This window comes from Aedes aegypti, chromosome 2 (assembly GCF_002204515.2).
Source record: "Aedes aegypti strain LVP_AGWG chromosome 2, AaegL5.0 Primary Assembly, whole genome shotgun sequence".
In the NCBI taxonomy this organism is placed as follows: domain Eukaryota; kingdom Metazoa; phylum Arthropoda; class Insecta; order Diptera; family Culicidae; genus Aedes; species Aedes aegypti.
The window spans coordinates 354,439,414-354,458,780 of record NC_035108.1 but is presented as its reverse complement, the minus strand read 5'-3'; the positions used below and the strand labels follow the sequence as shown (position 1 = coordinate 354,458,780).

The 19,367-nt window shown below is 41.6% G+C and overlaps 1 protein-coding gene across 1 annotated transcript in view; it reads right to left on the bottom strand.

Moving 5' to 3' along the window:
• Positions 1-2,057: 2,057 nt before the first annotated feature.
• Positions 2,058-19,367, bottom strand: part of LOC5563795 — a 148,393-nt gene continuing 131,083 nt past the window's right edge. Inside the window, exons 3-11 of the mRNA XM_021846331.1 lie at positions 7,187-7,443; positions 6,460-7,123; positions 6,011-6,397; positions 5,461-5,951; positions 5,266-5,401; positions 3,524-5,203; positions 3,314-3,460; positions 3,096-3,252; positions 2,058-3,029 (exon numbers count right to left, since the gene is read on the bottom strand). Coding sequence (XP_021702023.1) covers positions 2,766-3,029; positions 3,096-3,252; positions 3,314-3,460; positions 3,524-5,203; positions 5,266-5,401; positions 5,461-5,951; positions 6,011-6,397; positions 6,460-7,123; positions 7,187-7,443 — 4,183 coding nt within the window. The 3' untranslated portion in view covers positions 2,058-2,765. The remainder of the gene's footprint in view (positions 3,030-3,095; positions 3,253-3,313; positions 3,461-3,523; positions 5,204-5,265; positions 5,402-5,460; positions 5,952-6,010; positions 6,398-6,459; positions 7,124-7,186; positions 7,444-19,367) is intronic.

Below are 19,367 nucleotides of genomic sequence, written 5' to 3'. Positions count from 1 at the left end.
TTAAGGCGCGGATCGGAGTTCCTAGGCGCGGATCGAATTTCTGAAGTCGCGATTTTCGCGGATACGATTTTAAGATTTTTGTAACAGCCCTGCAAAAATGAGTGCTGAGCGCACAAAATCGGCCTTTTTTCGTGCAGCACATATTCTGTGCAAAAGGGGTAGTTTTCTCATTTTATTTGGTATAAGGAAAGGCATCTAACTGCAAATATCTCGTAAATGAAAGCTTTAATCGAAAAATTATTTAACGTGAAAGCTTTAATCTTTGCGCACAACAGGTACCAAATATTTTTTCGAAAATGGTTCCCAACTTTAAGAAATAATTCGTTAGATGAATTTCGTTATACAAATATTTTCCACGTTACCTTTTAGCGATTTTTTGTTCATAGACACAAACGCAAGTGCGTTACTGTGTGACAAGTAACAGTCAGGCACAGGGATGGGAAATGTACTGTAGCAAACATTTACCACCTCGACATTCACATTTTTCTACACGACCATCAAAATCCAAAGCAAACCATGGCCGTTCAAAACAAAAAAATGTCACGGCTCTTCAAAACTGTAATCTTCTTCTTCCCAACGTTTTTCAAACCCGAATGCGAAATGACTCGAGCACAGTGGTGACGCGATTTTTGCGTTTTGCGTTTCGGGGTTTTGCATTTTTGCTCGATAAAGGCAGCATGAAATTGAACTCTTTTTTTTCTATGTATCGCAACGGAATGATTGTGCTCTCGCTATTAGCACTAATAGATTTTAATTAGTTGAAAACGCAAGCGAAATATTAGCGATTGAATTATTCAACATTTTTTCCAATCATTCACCTCAAGATGGCTGCCACAAAAAGGGTCATAGAAGAGAGGCAAAAACAGTCAAGCAGTGTGTGAACCGTTGGCAGTACAACGCCTGATGGTATTGATGCTGCTGCTGCTTTGTGTTTTGGTTGACTGGCACAATCGATGAACTGTTGTGAATAGTGGTCACAGTTCCCAAGCCTGGTCAGGCATGCATGTAACCCATTTTTTGCTGCCGCGCGGGAGTTGATTGACAGTTCCGTTTCCATCGATACCCGCACAACCGGAGGCCAACACGTCGGCTACTCACAGAATGAGTGCGACCTACACAGAATTTTCACTCAGTCAGCCAGTTCTGTATTAGTTGCCTCATTCTGTGTAGTTTGAACTCATGCGCTGCGTAGAGCTGGCTTAGCGTGAATGTCGATTGATGGTATAACTCTTTTGACATTTCGATGTCCTTATACCAGCATGCAAATATTAAAGTGGGTATCACTTCTTGAGCTCGAGTTCCACTTATGTTATGTGCGTTTACCTTGCTCATGATTATAGATTAAAGGCATAGACTCAGGCAGTATAACTTGCAGACTAGTTATCTGTTTAATTAATTTCAAAACAGCAAACGATTCAGTGAAGAGAAATGAGCTATGGCAGATAGTATGCATGGACATGGCTTTCCGGCAAAACTAATTACGCTGATGCGTGTCACGAATCAAGTGTTCGAATTGCAGACAAGAAGTCAACCTCGTTTGTGACGTTGGTCGTATTTAAGCATCTTTCATCATTCAACATTACAAACGAGGGATTAAATAGGAGATCTGGCGTGCAGAGACACATAACTGTCATTATATCAATCGTGTACTAGAACTAAGGCAAATGTAACATGATCGATTTTTCTTCATCGAACAAAGGTGAAAACGTGACAAGATTAAAGTTTGTTGACATGTTTCCACCTCTGGATGCCAGATTGTTTCGCTGGCAAGCATCCTGAAGCATCTTGTCACCTTTATTCACAATAGAGAAAATCGATGAAGATAATTCGATCATGTTGCCTTCGCTCTAATTCTAGCAAACGCTTGATATGTTCGCATATGCTCCTTGGTTTTGCGTATACCATATCGACATCAGTGGAATCAATTGCAAAGCAACGTCCGCTTGAAAAATCTTGACTTTCTTGGGCATAGAGTACTTTTAATTAGAGCAGTTGACCGCGTAAAATTTCCCCCGTCATCCCAAGGTATGTGATAAAAATCAGAAATAATGTTAAAATTTAAATCATAAATACATTTTATTTAAAATTTTCCTTTCTAGCACAAAACACGAATACTAGCATAAAGTCACAAATACAAACACAACATGAGAAAGTTTATTTTGCTGGTTCGCCCATTTCTTCTGAGGTCCATTGCTCGATTCGTACGCAGACTTTATAAAACTATCCGGATCCGTCTTTCCTCCGAGTAATGGGTAGGTACGCTTAAGAACTAACGGTTTTCGCTACCCAAGTGGTAGCCGCTTTGTTTTATCACTAATTGCTTCACGATTTGAATTTGTGCTCGTTCGATTTGTTTCATTGAGATATGGTTTGCTTTACGTCCTTTGCCTTTGATTTGGGTAAGGAGGCTTTTAGTTCTTTTGTTTTCAATTATAATTTAGTTGAATAAGTTTAGATAGAATGGAAGTTGAAACAGAAGATAGAAATAATTTGTTTTTTTTTTTCGATTTCTTAGGCTACTCTAATATTTACAATAAAATAACGTTTTATGACAACGTTCAGCGCGAAACGCATTCGCAACAGGAGTGTGTACATTAATTTAAAGAAACATGCTAAAAGGGCAGTTTGTTGGTTCGATACACATTCTATAGAGAATAAGGTAAAGAAACAGTGGTAGTAATATGGCCGCTCAATATTTACAACAACGATTATGTATTAGTAGTGTTGAGATGGGTTCAAAGTCCGGATCTCCCCCGAGGAGCAATCTACCCAATGAACTGCGTCAGATCAGGGAACTGGAATCCCTGGAAGCTGAGCGGGATGGCCGTCTGCTGTTGGACGACGCGTGAGCGGGAAACGCGCTGGGAATTCTGCCCCCGTAGATTGATCGGCAGCTGTCGCCCTTGAGGGCTGTTTTGCAGAACCAGACCGCACTGGGCACTGCAGACATCGTCGCGGAGGATCACATCCCGAGGCCATTCGCGAGCCAGTTGGGCACAGTCGGTGATACGTAGCGAGGCACATTGAGGCTGTGGAAAGGATACGGATCATGAATGCTGTGTTTTCTAGGGTATTAGGACTGAGATGTAACTTACGCCTTCGTTTGTACAAATACAGCTGGTACAAGGCGATGGGAAGGCCGAGTCTCCAACGTCGACATGCTTGCCACCGATGTGACATCCTTGCACTACATTCTCTCGCCAGGCACTGAGATCGATTTGTTGCATTGAGCTGCACGGGACACGTGGATTGCTGAAAAGAAGTAGCAAGGCGTTAGAATCTACTGACGATCGCGCATTTCGGAGGAACTTACAGGAAATTGCTTGGCAGATCGAGAGCAGCGCGCTGCATATCACCTTGGATGTCCAAATTCTCGCAGATGATCCTAGACAGCGTAGTCTTGCGGAGTTCAGCAAGTTGAGCTTCTGTGAACTTGACTGTCGGGTCGTCGTTTTCATACCTACGGACAAAAGGGCACTCATTACCTTGAATTTTTCTTCAAACGCTATCCCATGAAACATACCAGTAGCGATCGCACTTGCGAGCCTGTCGGAACTGAATGGCAATAATACAGGCGAAGGTCGGGCCCACCAGGCCACCCTGCAAAGGTCTTTCGGACATACCGCCTGGGAACAGATCGATGTCGTCCACGCTGTTGTAGATGCGCTTCAGGCGGGAGATCACCTCCGGAGGAATTTCACGGCCTAAGTCTTCCCAGGTCTGAGCTCGTTTCAGATTGCACAACGCGCGGTAGTTGTTGTACGACGGAATTCCGTGATCACGAGCACGCTGGATGTTCAATGCGACCAGATCGACACCGGAGAATGGAATGCGGCGATCTTCGAACAGATGGTTGGTGACTTCGCCGGTGATGAACTGATCCAAGGTTTCCATCGGAGTGGCTACCAAACCGCGAGCAATTTCATCGATCAACCCTGGCTGTTGGGTGAAGATGTCCATCTTGAAGAAGCCATCACGAAGCAGAATTGGCGGATCGATGGGCTGATGCTGCGGGCTAAGTCGAGGGATGTGCGGGCGAAGCAGTGAATGACCAATACGGAAGGCTGCCGATGCAAATTCGGTTACGATCGCTGGGTTGCACGTTGGGTTGTAGTCCTTGTAGTATCCTTGCGGGAGCAACTTCAGTCCGTAAAGATTCACAGCGTTCCAGCTGAGAATACGTGGCAGGAATTCGTTGTAGGTTATGTGCTGATTTTGAGCGATGACGATACGGCGGGCGTGTTCGTACAGCTGATCACCGTTCCAGTGTGGATTGACGCCTCGAAGACCTTCAACGATGCGATTGTGTTCGCGCATGAAGATGGTGTGGATCACGGTTAGACCTGGCTGTTCGGAAGCACGCGCATCTCCAGCAGCGAAGCAGTAACCACTTGGGGATTTGCACTCAGGATGAATTGGAGTCTGTGGCAAAAGTTCCTTTCCTCGGATGGGATGGATCGTGGAGTTGAGACGACCTGAGAATCCACGAAGTCCTTTTCCAACGCAACCGTTTTCGCCGTAAATCTGAGAAGCGTCCAAGAATGCGGTATTTTGGTTGATCTGTTCACGAGGACCAAGGGTTTGCTGACCCGGTAGCGATCGCATGAATGGGAAGCATAGACGTTCGCCACTGGTGACGTTCAGCTCTGGGTAGTAATGATCACGTGGTGGCACCGGGAATGGATGACACTCGGGATGGACGGTACGCGGAGAATCACACGAACGGCAACTGGGGATCGACTCGTGGAAGCCTTTGTGGATTGGGGTCATGGTAAGATCGTGATCCAAGAACTGCGCGTACTGCATAACCATGAGGGAGTAGCGAGTATGAAGGTTGGAAATGTCCGGGTGAATCAAGGAGGAGATGGTTCGTGGATTTGGTAGTGGATTTCCTGAGATTGAAATGCTACGAGGTTGCGAGATTCCGTCGTCGTAAACAGCTGGCAGCAGACGGGCGAAGGTAGTCAAGGATTGACCTAGATTTGGGCTACGCAAGTTGTTGCAATGGCCAGTCAAGGTACGGAACGGAGTTGCCGTGTCACAAGGCGCTTCCAAGTTCTCGCACTGTGGTTCCAAGTTGATTGGCGAAATAGATCCCGTGATGAACTGGTTGACGTCGATCGTCTGCAGTGCGTTGCTAAAATCGTCGCCTCCGAAGGCTCCCAAGTTGTTATCGAAGATTTGACGCTTGCGCCGACGCAGACTGTAAGGTAAAATAAGGATTAGGGAGTGTTTCGATCGTTGAAATGGAAAACGGAAACTAACGAATGCAAATTGCTAAGAATTTCGTTGGAAGCCAGCTCGTACAGCAGAGATGTGTTGGCGATGATCAGTGCGTTTTTGTTTGCCTTACTGAAGGAAGCTGCAGTTCCAGCTGGAGACTTGGCGTCGACTCCTCCCCCTGAAAGCATCACAAAAATACGTTAACCCTGTAGATTTGTAAACCTTTGCAAAACTTACGATTGACCCAGGATTCGTACTCGAAACGCTTCCTCTCGTTGAGCTGATCCTTGGCCTTGGCGATCGCCTTCTCGATCACGTCGATGTTCAGCTCGGCCAGTTCCGGGGGCGTCGGGGTTTGTTCTTCCACGTCTTCCTCGACCTCCTCTTCAGTTTCCGAACGCCATGGGGTAACATCTAAACCGGAGATTTGCTCACAGTTCAAGCGAGCGTTCAGGTATGGATCTTCGCGGATGAACGCCTTTGGCTGGGCTTTGGATACTCCCTTCGCTTCGCAGAGAAGTCCAGACAAAGTTACGCGTCGAATGGCCTGCAGCTGCGGGAGATTCAGCGAAGACGGAGGCAAGTCGTTTTCGTACCAGAAGCGATCGCTGTTGCGCAGGTTGGCGAACTGAATGGCAAGGAGGCAGGTCAACGTCGGTCCAAATACAGTGCCCAGCGTGGCGGTTTCCGACAGACCTCCAACCAACAAATCAATGTCTTCAGCGTCCCTGAAAGTATGAGTATGTGTTAAATTCTTCGATTAGCTTTCAAGTTATCCAAAACTTACTGATAGATGTTCTCCAAAGTCTTCCTCTTCTCGGGCGACAGGCCAAAGTATTCCATATCGTCGAAGGTCAGTTTGGATCCGTACGGGATGCCGAAGCGCTTCTCGCACAGGTTCAACGCCTTGTGGTACGACGGGACTCCGTGATCACGTCCACGCTGCAGAGCCAAAGCGATGGGAGTCCATTCGTCGTTGAAGGTGGCGTGGTCGGGAATGAAGGTTTGCTGCATGGACGGGGTAGAGATCAGGATTTCTGCCGATGCCGACTCGTTGTACATATCCGGTGGAAGCATGGTTAAGAAGGCAGGAATGGCGCCAACAGCGACTTCGTTGAACACTCCGGCGCGGTTGGACGACGAGTAGCCGGTGTAGTGTTTGCCGTTTTCAATTCTGGGGAATGAAATGGTTTAATGCTATTATGAGAGGGCTGGTACATTCATTGAAGGACATACCTCAAATCCGGACTGTTGGCGATCTGGCTTCCGAGCACGATCGGTAGAAACTCGTTGTAGGTGATGTGTTGAATCTGAGCAATGATCGCTCGGCGAGTTTCGTAGAATAGGGTAGTATCGCTCCATTCCTTGTTCAGCTTAGACATTTCGTCGGCAATTCGGTTGTGTTCCTTCAGCAAGATCGTATGCAAAGCTCCGATCGCACCTGGTTCGTTGCATCGTAGACATGCCTTGATGTCGACCTTTCCGTTGGTGAACGTTCTCAGTGCAAGGATCTCTTTCTCCGTGGTTCCGTACAAGCCCGAGCCATCCAAGAAACCGGAGGCGGCGTTCATCTGATCGCGGTACTCGAACTTGCAGGCTCCCGGTTCCGTGGATGGAATCGGTCGTTTGTACTCTTTGCAGCCTTCGCCGGAACGGACGTAGCACTGAATAATCTCATCGGTGGCAGCGGTTGCTGAATCATTCCGACAGCAGCGGAAGCTAGAATGTGGCGACAGGATCTGGACTAGATCGTAGGAAAGTAGTTGACCCCAGGCCGGTAACATTGCGGTTACATGTGGGTGTACTGCTCCAACCGGGATCGATCGCTGAAGCTGGCTGATGATTGCGTCCGGAGCCGGTAAGGCATGTGATCCCACCGATGTACGTGGCTTGAGACGATCTGTTGGAGGAAAAGTCATGTTAGTACGGGCCAAGACATCCGAAGATCTGGTACAAAACTCACCATCGGCGTAATCTGGTTCGAGAAGTCGCATGAAAGGATCTCCCCGGGCACCCCAGTAGCGATGGTTGAAGTTGTTGCATTCGCCCGATGCCGAGCGGAACTTGCTCGGCGGACATGGTTGTGATACGCCTACCTTGCATTTGTTCGCCCCATTACCGTTGGCTGATCGTTCCAGCAGTAGCGCAGCGCGGGCTCGATCCTTCAGATCCGCTCCCTGTGTCGTACTCCATAGGCTAACCAGTGTGACTAGACATATGCTGTGAACAGAGGAAGAAATGCGAGAGTATAAGTGACGATTGGACTTCAAAGGAAACCGGTTGCGATCATCGTAAAGATCGCGTCGTATTCAGAAGTCAGAATTTGATCCCTAACGAAGATCTGTACTGAGAACTCGTGTTTTTGGAATGATCAGAAACACATGATCGCGGTTTACCGCAAACAAATCAGTCACGCGCGTTGACAATCGATGGCTTAATTTAAATAATTAATTGCCCCGACTGTTGAACCACGTTCTGTGCGGTTCATCGTGGAATAGACGATTGACGACGGTTGATTTGATTTGTCACCGATGATGATCATGGCGCGATGATGACGGCATTAGCTACTGTCGTCGTCGTCTAAATCGTGATTCTTTTCTCCGGCTGAACCCAAGAGTTGAGTCTCGATTCGATGCGATAAGATCGAGCCGTTCCTGTTTGCCAACGGCGTGTTTTGTGTTTACGATCGCGGTGCTAATTTGTGTAGAATGTGTCTGAAAAGTTTGCGGATTCCGGTTTTTGTTTTCCATCTAAGCAAATCGCTCGGATGCGGCATTTGAATCTGTTCGGCTTCACATGATCACATCACTAAGATATTGTTAAATGTTCTCAAGACATCAGTTTAAGCTCATAGTTTATCTGACCCATTGTGGTTCATAGTAATTCGAAGAAAAAATATCGAAGAGATAACACTATGATGTAACGAAGAATCTGTTATGGATCTAGATAATTACCCATAGGTTATTCACAAATAAACTCTTTGAAGAATCGTTTCAGCTATGAGGTTGAATATTCGCCAAATATATGTCCAGGAATCTACCAATGATCTCGCAATGAAATCATTAATAATCAGAAATTTTTCTCTCAAGGTTTGTGAGCACTTCGTTATAAGTTTTAACAGAACTCAAAGGAAGTTCTTTGTCATCCAATAACCTCACAGAATATTAGCCATGAGGTTTTAAGTCATTTTTAAGATGTAGTTTTTATCCAGAGAAGTCATAGTTCAATGTGGGATGAGGAAATTGGTCACCGTATTGCTAGGTCATTTAAAAACTCCCTGGAATATAAGGTCTTAGAGATCTACACGTTATCGGTGGTTGCGACTACGACTATGATTTTAGAAGCAGCATTTGTTAGGAGAGCAATGAGATACATTCAGACATATTACCATGGCGTTTCCACCGATACTCGAAGAGCCCAAAGAGATCTCAAGCAGCTCCAAGAAACCGCATGAATTTCCAAGAGATTAAAGGAATTCTCAAGCGATTGACAAGAATTTCAAGAAACTCCTGGGAATTGTTAAGAATGGGCAGGAGTCCTTCTGCCACCCCTTGGAAAATTGTTCGAGAACATCTGAAACTGCTTTGGTAACCCTTGCAATTTTTTTGTGCACCGCTGAGAACTCGTCACGATTTTTATGTGAATGCCAATGCTTTGAAACGCCTTATTTAAAAACTTCGAGAACTTATAAACAATCTTGTAAACTGCCCATAAACGCATAATTGTCTCATGTGAATAGGAAATCCAGCAAACATGGGACTGACATGCATTTATGGGCAGTAAACCACTTGCAAAAAGCCTAGGAAACTTTGAAATATTTCTCGATTACTTTTTCAAATCGACGTAAGTAACTTTTATACGGTTTTGAGAAAATTAATTAGGAAAAATCAAAATCTATCTTCTAAAACTGTTTTAAAATGAATCACCTTTTTAACATTTTTTTGCCGTGTACTTCGCTCAAATTTTGCATACACTCAGCTCACGTTCAAAAACTAGGTAGTTTCTATTATTTCCCACAAAAATAATTATAAGAAAATGATAAGCCGTTTCATTCAGTTACTTTCGACGTTTTTCTACCAGTGTAAAATCGGCTCAAGTAGTGTTTTGTTTTGATTCGTGGTTAAGTCACTTTGTCTCTCCATACAGCGGGGCGGCGAAAGTAGTGGTTAGGTTGCGAAGGTTGAAAATGTTACTTTCGTCGTTTTGTAAATCCGGAAATTAAACGTTCTAAAAGTGAAAAGTTGAGTTGGTACAGAGCGGTACGTATAGATTTCCGCCTGCTTAACACGTAGGATCGATAAAGTAAGTTTGTATACTTTTTTGACTTGAGTCTGTATGAATAAGTTTTCGAGATTTTCTCTAAAATGTCACAGGGATTGTTTGGGCACCTTTTAAAAATCTCTGAGAAACCATCAGGAACCCTTGAGGAAACCTGATAAAAGATTTGATAAATCCTGCAAATCTTCTAATTAGCTCGTTTTTGGTTTTTAAGACAAATTTATGTTATTATCAGCATTTCTTGTAGATGTTTTTCACTGATTACATGTTTTTTTCATATAAATGCATAGTTTCCTGAAATTGTTCTACACAACATATTTTAAATATAACACTTTGAAGGAATTGAGTTTTCAATAATTGAATAGTATAAAATTCTTAAAGGTTTCAAACAAATTTCAAACTTTACGATAAGTACTGAAAAATATCATAAGTTTATCTTAAAAACCAAAAATTTGAACGATACAATTCTATGCGGTGATCGACTCTAGCTCAATTGGTTTGAGAGCATCTGTGACCATTTTGATAACCCTTAGTAAAATTTTTAGGGATTTTGACAATCCTTGGGCTCATCGCATCAGGTCGTAGGTCGTTTTGTAATATGTTAGTGGATAGGGTTACCATCCGTGCAGACTTAGCAGGACATGTCTGATTTTGAATTCAATTTTAAGCGTCCTAATTGATTTCTGAAATTTTGAAATGTGTACTGATTTTCCAGATAAAATGTTGTTTTGTGCCTCATTTTAATAAACAACGTTTTAACTTCACTTTGAAACTTTAGATTAAAATTTCTATTCAGAAATAACATTGAAATTTACTGAAGTTAACTTGCAACACATGTAATCAATAATTTCTGGCACTTGTTAATGACCTCTGGTATAAAGCAAAAGATTTTGGCAAGGATTTGTGTATTTTTTTCTATTTCGGTTGGTTTGCTGAAGGTGAAAATCATATCACATGTTGAATCGTATAAAACTAGACTGAAAATCGTACTTAGTACCACACAAACGGTAGAAATTTGTCACTCGAGGTATTTTCTATCAGTTTCAGTATTAATTAGTGTACAAAAGAACTACTTAAAAGTTTCGATGATTTCGTGTTCATAAACTAAAACATCTAAAAACATTTTTGACTACCCTTGTGGGATAACAGCAATTTCAATCTCAATTGCTTGTCATCGTAAACAAAGATTGAACATTTATTTGCACTATTTCGTTAAAATTGTTGAACCTCTACCAATAATATGTTTGGTACAAAATATTATAAAATTTACATGAATTAAATTACTATTGGAATTAATCCTTTTTTCGTGAAAACTGTGATAAATTTCTCAAATCTGTATCAAATGCAACTTTCAGATTTGCCATTTAGAACTTTCTGTATGAAATATGATGACAAAAGACCAAAAGAAGTAATTTAAAAAGAAAGTACACATACCAATATTGATATGTCGCTTTAGTCGAAATAGGTACAAAAAAAAGTTATGTGAAGCGTAACATAAAAAAACATTGTATTTGTAGAAAAAGTAAAACTTGACTTTTCAATTTTCAATAGAATTTAACATATTTTCATAATTCAATAACTAATAATTCGTTTTCAAAGAGTCGGGTACCCTGTTTCTGATCATTGTCATGGTTTTACTGTATTTAGTTATTTTATGATTGGGTATTAGCTAAGTTTTTGATAGTTAGCAATACACAGCAAAAATTTGTGAATATTAAGCAGCACGCAATTTGGACATTGACGGACAATTGTGGCAGGCATTTGAAAATTACAAGCGTTAGCCAATAGCTGAAGCAAATATGACCATCTGTCAACCAATCAGGGCCCTTCCAACTATATTTCAGTTAAATCCGCTAGAAATTTACATGAATCTGCCACAAAACAAACCCAGCCACGCTCAACAATCACGCGACCGAGAGAATGCTCCGCATTGTTGACTGCTCTTTCAATCACTTCTCGATAAAACCGCCAACCGTCGAAGCGATTCTGTAATACATTCATTTTACGCAGAAGCTGTTCAACTTTCGTCAACCACCTGCTAAGAAGGTGAGACAACCGAGAAAGCTCCGGCGTGTAGCTATCGCTCCAGAGGTCGCGAGTTCAGATCCCGTTTAGAACTTTTTTTTGTATATTCTACTAGTTTGGTAGTTAATTATAGCTCATTTTCAAACCAGCAGTAATGTAATTTTAAGATCGAACATAAATAGCTATCATATATGATGGAGTCCTTTTGTTACATTCGACTCGCTATAATTTTACAGGTTTCGTTCGTACTGTGTAGCTGTATATTTCATAATGGGGTTGGTGGTCTAATGGCTATCGCAAATTTTGCAAGTTACCCCGTGACGGTACACCAATCTATCTATATAAATGAAAATGGAATGTTGTTTTATGTAACGAATTGGCTTGAGAACGAGTAAACGGATTTACATGCTTTTTGAATAGTTGAAATCTTGAAGGGTTGCGATGTGTTCGTGTGGAATAAAATAAGGAAAAAAATCTCTGAGAAAGTAGGAATAATCCATGAGATAATCGAAAAATAGAAACCGAACATTTTGAAAAGCGGTTTTACATACCTACTACATCCTCGGCTTATTTTAACCGAGATTCGCACAGCCGAGTAGTTGGCAAAATAAAATCCTGGGATCTCAGGAAATAAATGCCGAGTATCAGTAAATCGAGCTTCGTGGCTAAGTAACCGGACAACTTGTTAGCTGAGTCTCGGTTAAAATCGGAAAACCGAGATTCGCACAGCCGAGTTCGTGAAAAAAAATTTAAGTGAATAATATGAAATAGTTGACACGTTGAAAATAAGTATGTCTGGCTGTCCTAGCTTTCATCATCTTAAAGTGAGTTTGCATTTTGCATGCTTAACCAACTGCTCGGCAGGCAACAGTGGTGCTCCTGGCGGGAAGAATAGATCAAAGTAATCCAGGCTACATGTTCTACAGCAAAAAAGCAGTGTTGCTCTGAAAGTAATTGAATGATCATCTCAGCGTGGTTTGAACTTCGGAATCAAGAATAACAATTTATCCTGACGTCCAATCAAAAAGGTGTCTTCGGCAAAGTTGTAGCTAGGAAATTTTCACATGAGATGAGTGTGATCAGTTTTCCATAAAATATTATGACGAAGAGATAGAGGGCTGAACACAAAAGATTGGCGTTTTCCATAGTAATCTCCATATAAACTTCAAATGGCGTGTGCACAGTCAATTTTTTTCCGAATCGCTTCAACCTTTGGGAGGATGCTATTTACCATAATTTAAATCGTGGAAGCATAGGGGAGCTAAAATTTCAAAATTTGCATCACTCTACTGCACACCCTTGAATATATAAAAAAAATCAAAACAATATTCGTCCATTTTTACCGAAATCGTCAATTTATTTACCGAAAAAGCTGTATATCGGTTAGATTCGCCGTAGTCTGTAATTTTTTACCGTTCTTTAGTTCATATTGCTACAATACTTTACCGAACAAATTGTATTTTGATATTTTTGAGGCCGCCATATTTGTTTCGATGTGCTAGTCAACACGATAGTATCGCATCCAATACAGTTCTTTGAAAAAAAAAAACTACGATAGCAGGATTAGCGTCTGGAACTACTTTTCCGTAAGTTCAACCTGAAGGATTCTATGAAAAAAAAAACTATTTTTAAAGTTGAATACAATATTTTCGTTGTAGTATCCAACTGCCCAATACTCCACTGCACTGTGACGTCACGCATCAATTTTGACAGGTACTGGTCCTGTTGTTTACAGTTTGGACTTAGTACTTTTTTCGAATCATTCTTAATTTCGTGAAAGTTTGCTGCGAGGAGAGGTCAAATCAACTGCAGATACTCACGGATCGTATTATTCTATCTTCCTACCATGGAAAATCGTCACCATCAGCATGCTGGTGATAGAAATGCGAAGATGAAAATATGATGGAAAAAACGACTAAGTCCGAAACGTAAACAACAGGACCAGCAGCTGTCAAATAAGTGAGGTTAGGCTCGTAATATGCAGCGCTCTATTACGTTTCCGGATAACATCGTGACATTAACGAGCATAACCACCCATGACGGCATAGGTGGCGGTTTTGTGCAAAAGGGGTGAACAGCTGCTAATGAGCCAGGAATCAGGGATCAAGGATGGAAAAAAATCGGCTCTAGCGATCAACAACACAGTATTGGAATAATCTAAGAGGGCCGTTACTCTCGCAGCAGCATGATTTCAACACCTCATTACGCATGCGTAGAACAGATATATGAAGCATCCGATGCACTGTTTGTCGTGGGACAAAGAGTTTATCGGATGTTGTTACAAGTAGCGATCAACTTGAGTCATGGCGCATTCGCGCTATTATTTATCGCTCAATCAATGTCCGAATGGTTTTAGAATCACAAACAACATATATGGAGGTAGATCATTAAGTAAAAGTGGAAAAATCCTCGAAATAATCAAACTTTTTTTTTTCGCGAACAGTTAATCGCTAGCACACGTGCAACACGATGCATTGAGTAGTGTTTGATCATTCGACCTTGACGCTTGCTCCTGCGGGAGCGGGTGATGAGGGCAGGATCAAACAAGTCGCGCGTCGGCAGTGAAGCAGTGAAAAAGTGATCGGTTCGTTAGTAGTGTTCGATCCTTCGACCTTAACGTTTGCTCCTGCGGGGGCGAGCGATGAGGGAAGGATCAAAAATGTCGCGCATCGGTAGGGAAGTAGTAAAAAAGTTATCGGTTCGTTAGTAGTGTTTGATCTATTGATCGCGTCGCTTGCTCTTGCGTGGGCGAGTGACGAACACTTGTTCGGCGTACAATGCGATTATCGAATTATTTCGCGAATCCGGTTAGGCGTGATTATATCATGGATCGCATCACCAAACATTGGTGACTCCCAGATCTTTACCTTATCCCACTAACCCAATATCCTTTCCATGACAACCATGGAGATGCAGAGGTGATCTCGGTCTCTAGTAACAACGGTAGCCACACTAACATTCCTTCCCTTCCCCGATGACCGTAAGGACGTGGCCGGCGCCGTTATTGACTTTTAAATTTGAGCTCTCGATTTGTGCACATTGAAGAATGGTAAGCTAATCCCAAGCCCCATTCATTAATTCCCTGTGCAACTTCGATTGTTCTGGTCAATCACGGAGTAGCAACTACGAATTGTACGGTCATCTATGCTTATGCTTAGCACACGTGCAACACGATGCATTATTTGCGGAGCGTAGTTTGTTGTGATTGTTGAGATTGTAGTGTCGCACCCGTAGGTAGAATATACGGGAATCGTCGGTGGTAGTATTTAGAGGTATGTTATGCTGTGCTTAGTGGAAATGAATTGTAGATACCTGGATGAAATAAAAGGAACAGCAGTTGCTAGTTGAGTTATCAGTCAGTAGCTGTCTGCAGAGGAATGGACTAGCTTGTTTTCTTTGTGCTCAATAAGCTATCCTGGAATTGGAATTGTCTTTGTGTACTTCCAATAGTGATAACTTGACAACAAAGAGTTAATCGTTGTTTAATTAATCGATCGCAGGATAAAGAACATCGCGAGGCATCATGAATTTTGTCATGATCACTAGATTTCCAGGATTGTAGCGCAAGATTTGAAGCGCGCGTTCGAGTTGCTGGTGGTGCCTCATCTGCCCATACCCGCACAACAGTCCCATTAATATATGAAATCCCATATAATATGGGACTGTTATGCGAGTATGGGCAGCCATCTTCGTAAACAGACAAGCGGTTGAAAACGAAAACGCGAAATAAATTGATGAACATTTGCTATCAATATGAATTGTTTTTATTTTGTTTTAATCAACTTATTCTATTCCGACTGTCTGCTGTTACGAACAATGCGTTCGGTAATAATTCACGAGCATATTGTAATTTTTTGACAGCTGCGTGTCGATTGAAATTACAGATTGTTCGGTAATCCTTAACATTACCGAAAGCATTACCTAGCGCTCAGCGGTTTATATTGCGGTAAATAAATTACCGGAGTCGGTGATATTTTCTAAGATTATATCTCGATTACTTTTTCGAATCGACGTAAGTAACTTTCATACGGGTTTGAGAAAGTTAATTAGGAAGAATCACAACCTGTCTTCCAAGATTGTTTTTAAATGAATCCCCTTTTCAAAATTTTTACCGTGTGCATCGCTTAAATTTTGCCTGAAATTAGCTCGCGGTAAAACACAAGGTAGTTTCTATCGTTTCCTACAAAAATGGTATGACAAAATGATAAGCCGTTTTATTCAGTTACTTTCGACGTTTTTGTACCAGTGTAAAATCGACTCAAATAGTGTTTTGTTTTGTTTCGTGATTAGATCACTTTGTCTCTCCATACAACGGAGCGATGAAAGTTGATAATCTTCCTTACGTCGTTTTGTAAATACTGAAATTTAACGTTTTAAAAAGAAAAATCGAGTTGGTTTGGTGCGGATCGTATAGAATCGTCTGCGAAACACGTAGGATTGATAAAGTAAGTTTGTTAAGTTTTCCGACTTGATTCAGTTTGAATAAGTTTTCGAGATATACTATTTTGTCATATACAGGTGTTAAATAGAAAGGTTGAGATAGGCGAAACATGCATAACTTTCTTCAAATTGATCAAATTGTATGCGTCCGAACGCATCCGGCGGAAAATTTAGTCTATTATCGTAAAATGACCTGATTGGACATTGCAGCTTTTGTTGATATTTTTTTTCTATGATCTAGAACTAATCTGAAGACGGATGCCAAAATTTAAACAAAATTCGTTGAAACCGTGGCCATTTCCGCAAAATCAATATGCATATCAAACTTCATGTTTTTTCGAGACGATATATCTAAATAGTTCTTTGGGGACTCCAAGTATTGCTGGTCATCCCGTTGCAGATTCCAATTACCCCGAAGAATGTGGTCAATACTAATTAATGATTATTCTAGTAGGCGTTTCTAAAAATATTTATAAGATCCACCAATACACAGACCACCCTTTAGCAAAGTGTTTCCCAAACTTTTTTGACTTTTGGCCCCTTGAGATCAATATATATTAAAATGCTCCCTAAAAATTATCAAACTGTTGTGTTTAAACAAACTGGACTAGGGCCTTGTAATGATAAGTCAAGGACATTATCAATTATGATATTTTTAATACAAATTGCATACAAACGTTTGATCAAATACGACACGAAATAATGATAGTATCTTGTTGTAATAAATGCTTAGAGCACGTTTTCCTGGTATCACTAAAACACTAGGTGCGTCAAAAAATATCCTTGATATTCGATGATCAATCGGTAAGTAATTTATAATTTCAAATGTTCGATTATCTTGCATTCACTACTGGCTCCTGAATTATTCTCTATTAAACTGCGACCATCGATACAGTTTTCGTCGGCTTGCTGCTTTTCAAATCTTATATAAATTCATAATGCTCATATTTCATCATCTGTTTAGAAATAAATGGTTGACAATCGTAAAAACAGAAATTTTCACCACTTTTATTTCACTGCAATAAAAAATCCAATCATGTACAAAACGCTCATAAGGCCGACAGTCCTCTACGGCCATGAAATGTGGACGATGCTTGGAGAGGACCTGCAAGCACTTGGAGTCTTCGAACGTCGAGTGCTTAGGACGATATTAGGCGGTGTGCAGGAAAACGATGTGTGGCGGCAAAGAATGAACCACGAGCTCGCCCAACTCTACGGTGAACGCAGTATTCAGAAGGTGGCCAAAGCTGGAAGGATACGATGGGCAGGGCATGTTGCAAGAATGAAGATGAAGATGGTGTTTGGTTCGGATCCGGTTGGTACAAGAAGGCGTGGGGCGCAGCGAGCTAGGTGGGCGGATCAAGTGCGTATCGATGTGGCGAGCGTGGGGCAGAACCGAGGATGGAGAGATGTGGCCACGAACCGAGTATTGTGGCGTGAAATTGTTGATTTAGTGGTATCTGTTTAGATGTTAACTAAATAAATCAATCAAGGATTTGAATTTACGCAGAATTTTGCCTATCTCAGTCATTTTGCCTATTCTCTGTAGGCAAAAAAAATGATAGAAAAATGTAATATTCTCAACCATGTTTCATGCTCTTTGAAAGACTCCCAACTGAAACTGGGAACTGTATTTGCCTTTTCCAACTTGACACTCTTAAGTTTTGCTTTATTGTCTAGACAAGTTGTATGTTGAATAAATCAAATTTAAATCACAAGAAGCGTTTTAATAGCGGCGCAGCAGCTGAAAAAAAAATTGATCGATTTTATTTCACAAGAAGAACATATTGTACTATGTATTACTAATTAAAAAAAAAAGACTTCCCTGATTGTGCCCGAAATTCCCTGAGAATTCCAGATTTTTCTAGGTAGTAGACATCCTGCATTATTTATTATCATGTTCAAAACTTTGGATATCATCTTACCCACCCGTTTCAACCTGCCCCGGTGTACCTTATATTCGATTGCTATTTTACCGGGACCTAGTGTAATCCAAGCTACAATTATAGTTATAAAACACATCTTGGGCAATGTGATCGTAATGAACTTCTTTTTTCTGGCTTTACGCCCCAACTCGGACAGAGCATGCTTCTCAGTTTTGTATTAGCTGAGCATTTCTTGATTGTTATATGATTATAATTTAAAAGCTCTATGCTGGTTTATAGGTATTTGAACCAAATTCAATTTACTAAACTATCATTCGTGATGATCTTGTTTTGAGGAATTCACCTGTATTTACCGGCATGTTAAACCATCTTTTCTTTCCGAACGTGCGAGTGACGACAAAGCTTCGCTTAACAAGTATTACTTCACCGCTGAAATTGCCCTGTCTACCACTCTTCTACCCCACAATACCTCAAGTACCTACTGATCCTATCGTGTCGGTGACATCCATGATCCTCAACCAACCGGCTGGAATAACCAGTTTGGAGCGATCGAGGGTGAGTCCAAAGTTTATTTTCGGTGACAGGTTCACACCAGCACCACCACTTGTTATGTGGCTAGGAATATAAAGTTGACTCGGACAGGGGGATGCGCGAGGTTTCATCCTCGAATAAGCTCATTACGTCTTCGTCTTCGGAGGGACTTTCATGTGATTCTGGCTCGGAAGCTGTGCGCAAAAAGGCGGTTGTGGTGGCTTCGTCCGGATTGACCTGCCGACATCCGCCTGCGGTAAGATTATTCCATCTGGCATCTTGGTTTGCAAAATAATGTACGGGGGTTCTTCTGCACGCAAAACGGGTCCAATCGATGGCATCTTACCCATATATTAAGTTTTTTTTAATTATTTTGGGCGCGATTGTAAACAATATTTCTTTCCTGATTAGCCCATCATGGGTAGAGGAACTAGGTATGAAATGGACCGTCGGGGAAAAATGCATCATCGCATTATTTCCAAGATAAAAGATCTTCTTCTTCTCTCAGGCGTAAAGTCCCAACTGGGACAGAGCCGGCTTCTCAGCTTAGTGTTCTTATGAGCACTTCCACAGTTATTAACTGAGAGCTTTCTTTGCCAAATGACGATTTTTGCATGTGTATGTCGTGTGGCAGGCACGAAGATACTCTATGCCCTGGGAATCGAGAAAATTTCCATTACGAAAAGATCCTCGACCGGCGGGATTCGAATCCACGACCCTCAGCATGGTCATGCTGAATAGCTTTACGTTTACCGCTACGGCTATCTGGGATAAAAGGTATTTTAGTCAAATTCTATTATTTCATGAGATACCTATATCAATTTTAATGCCTCTCGTGGAAAAACATTATCCAATTTTCACATAAAAGTATTTGAAAATTTAGAAACGCTTTGGCAACCTTGAGAGTAAATCACATGGGTCAAAATGCGCCCTATGGTTGCTCAAAAATCACCGGTGATATTCAAATTATGATGCAAAAACTCC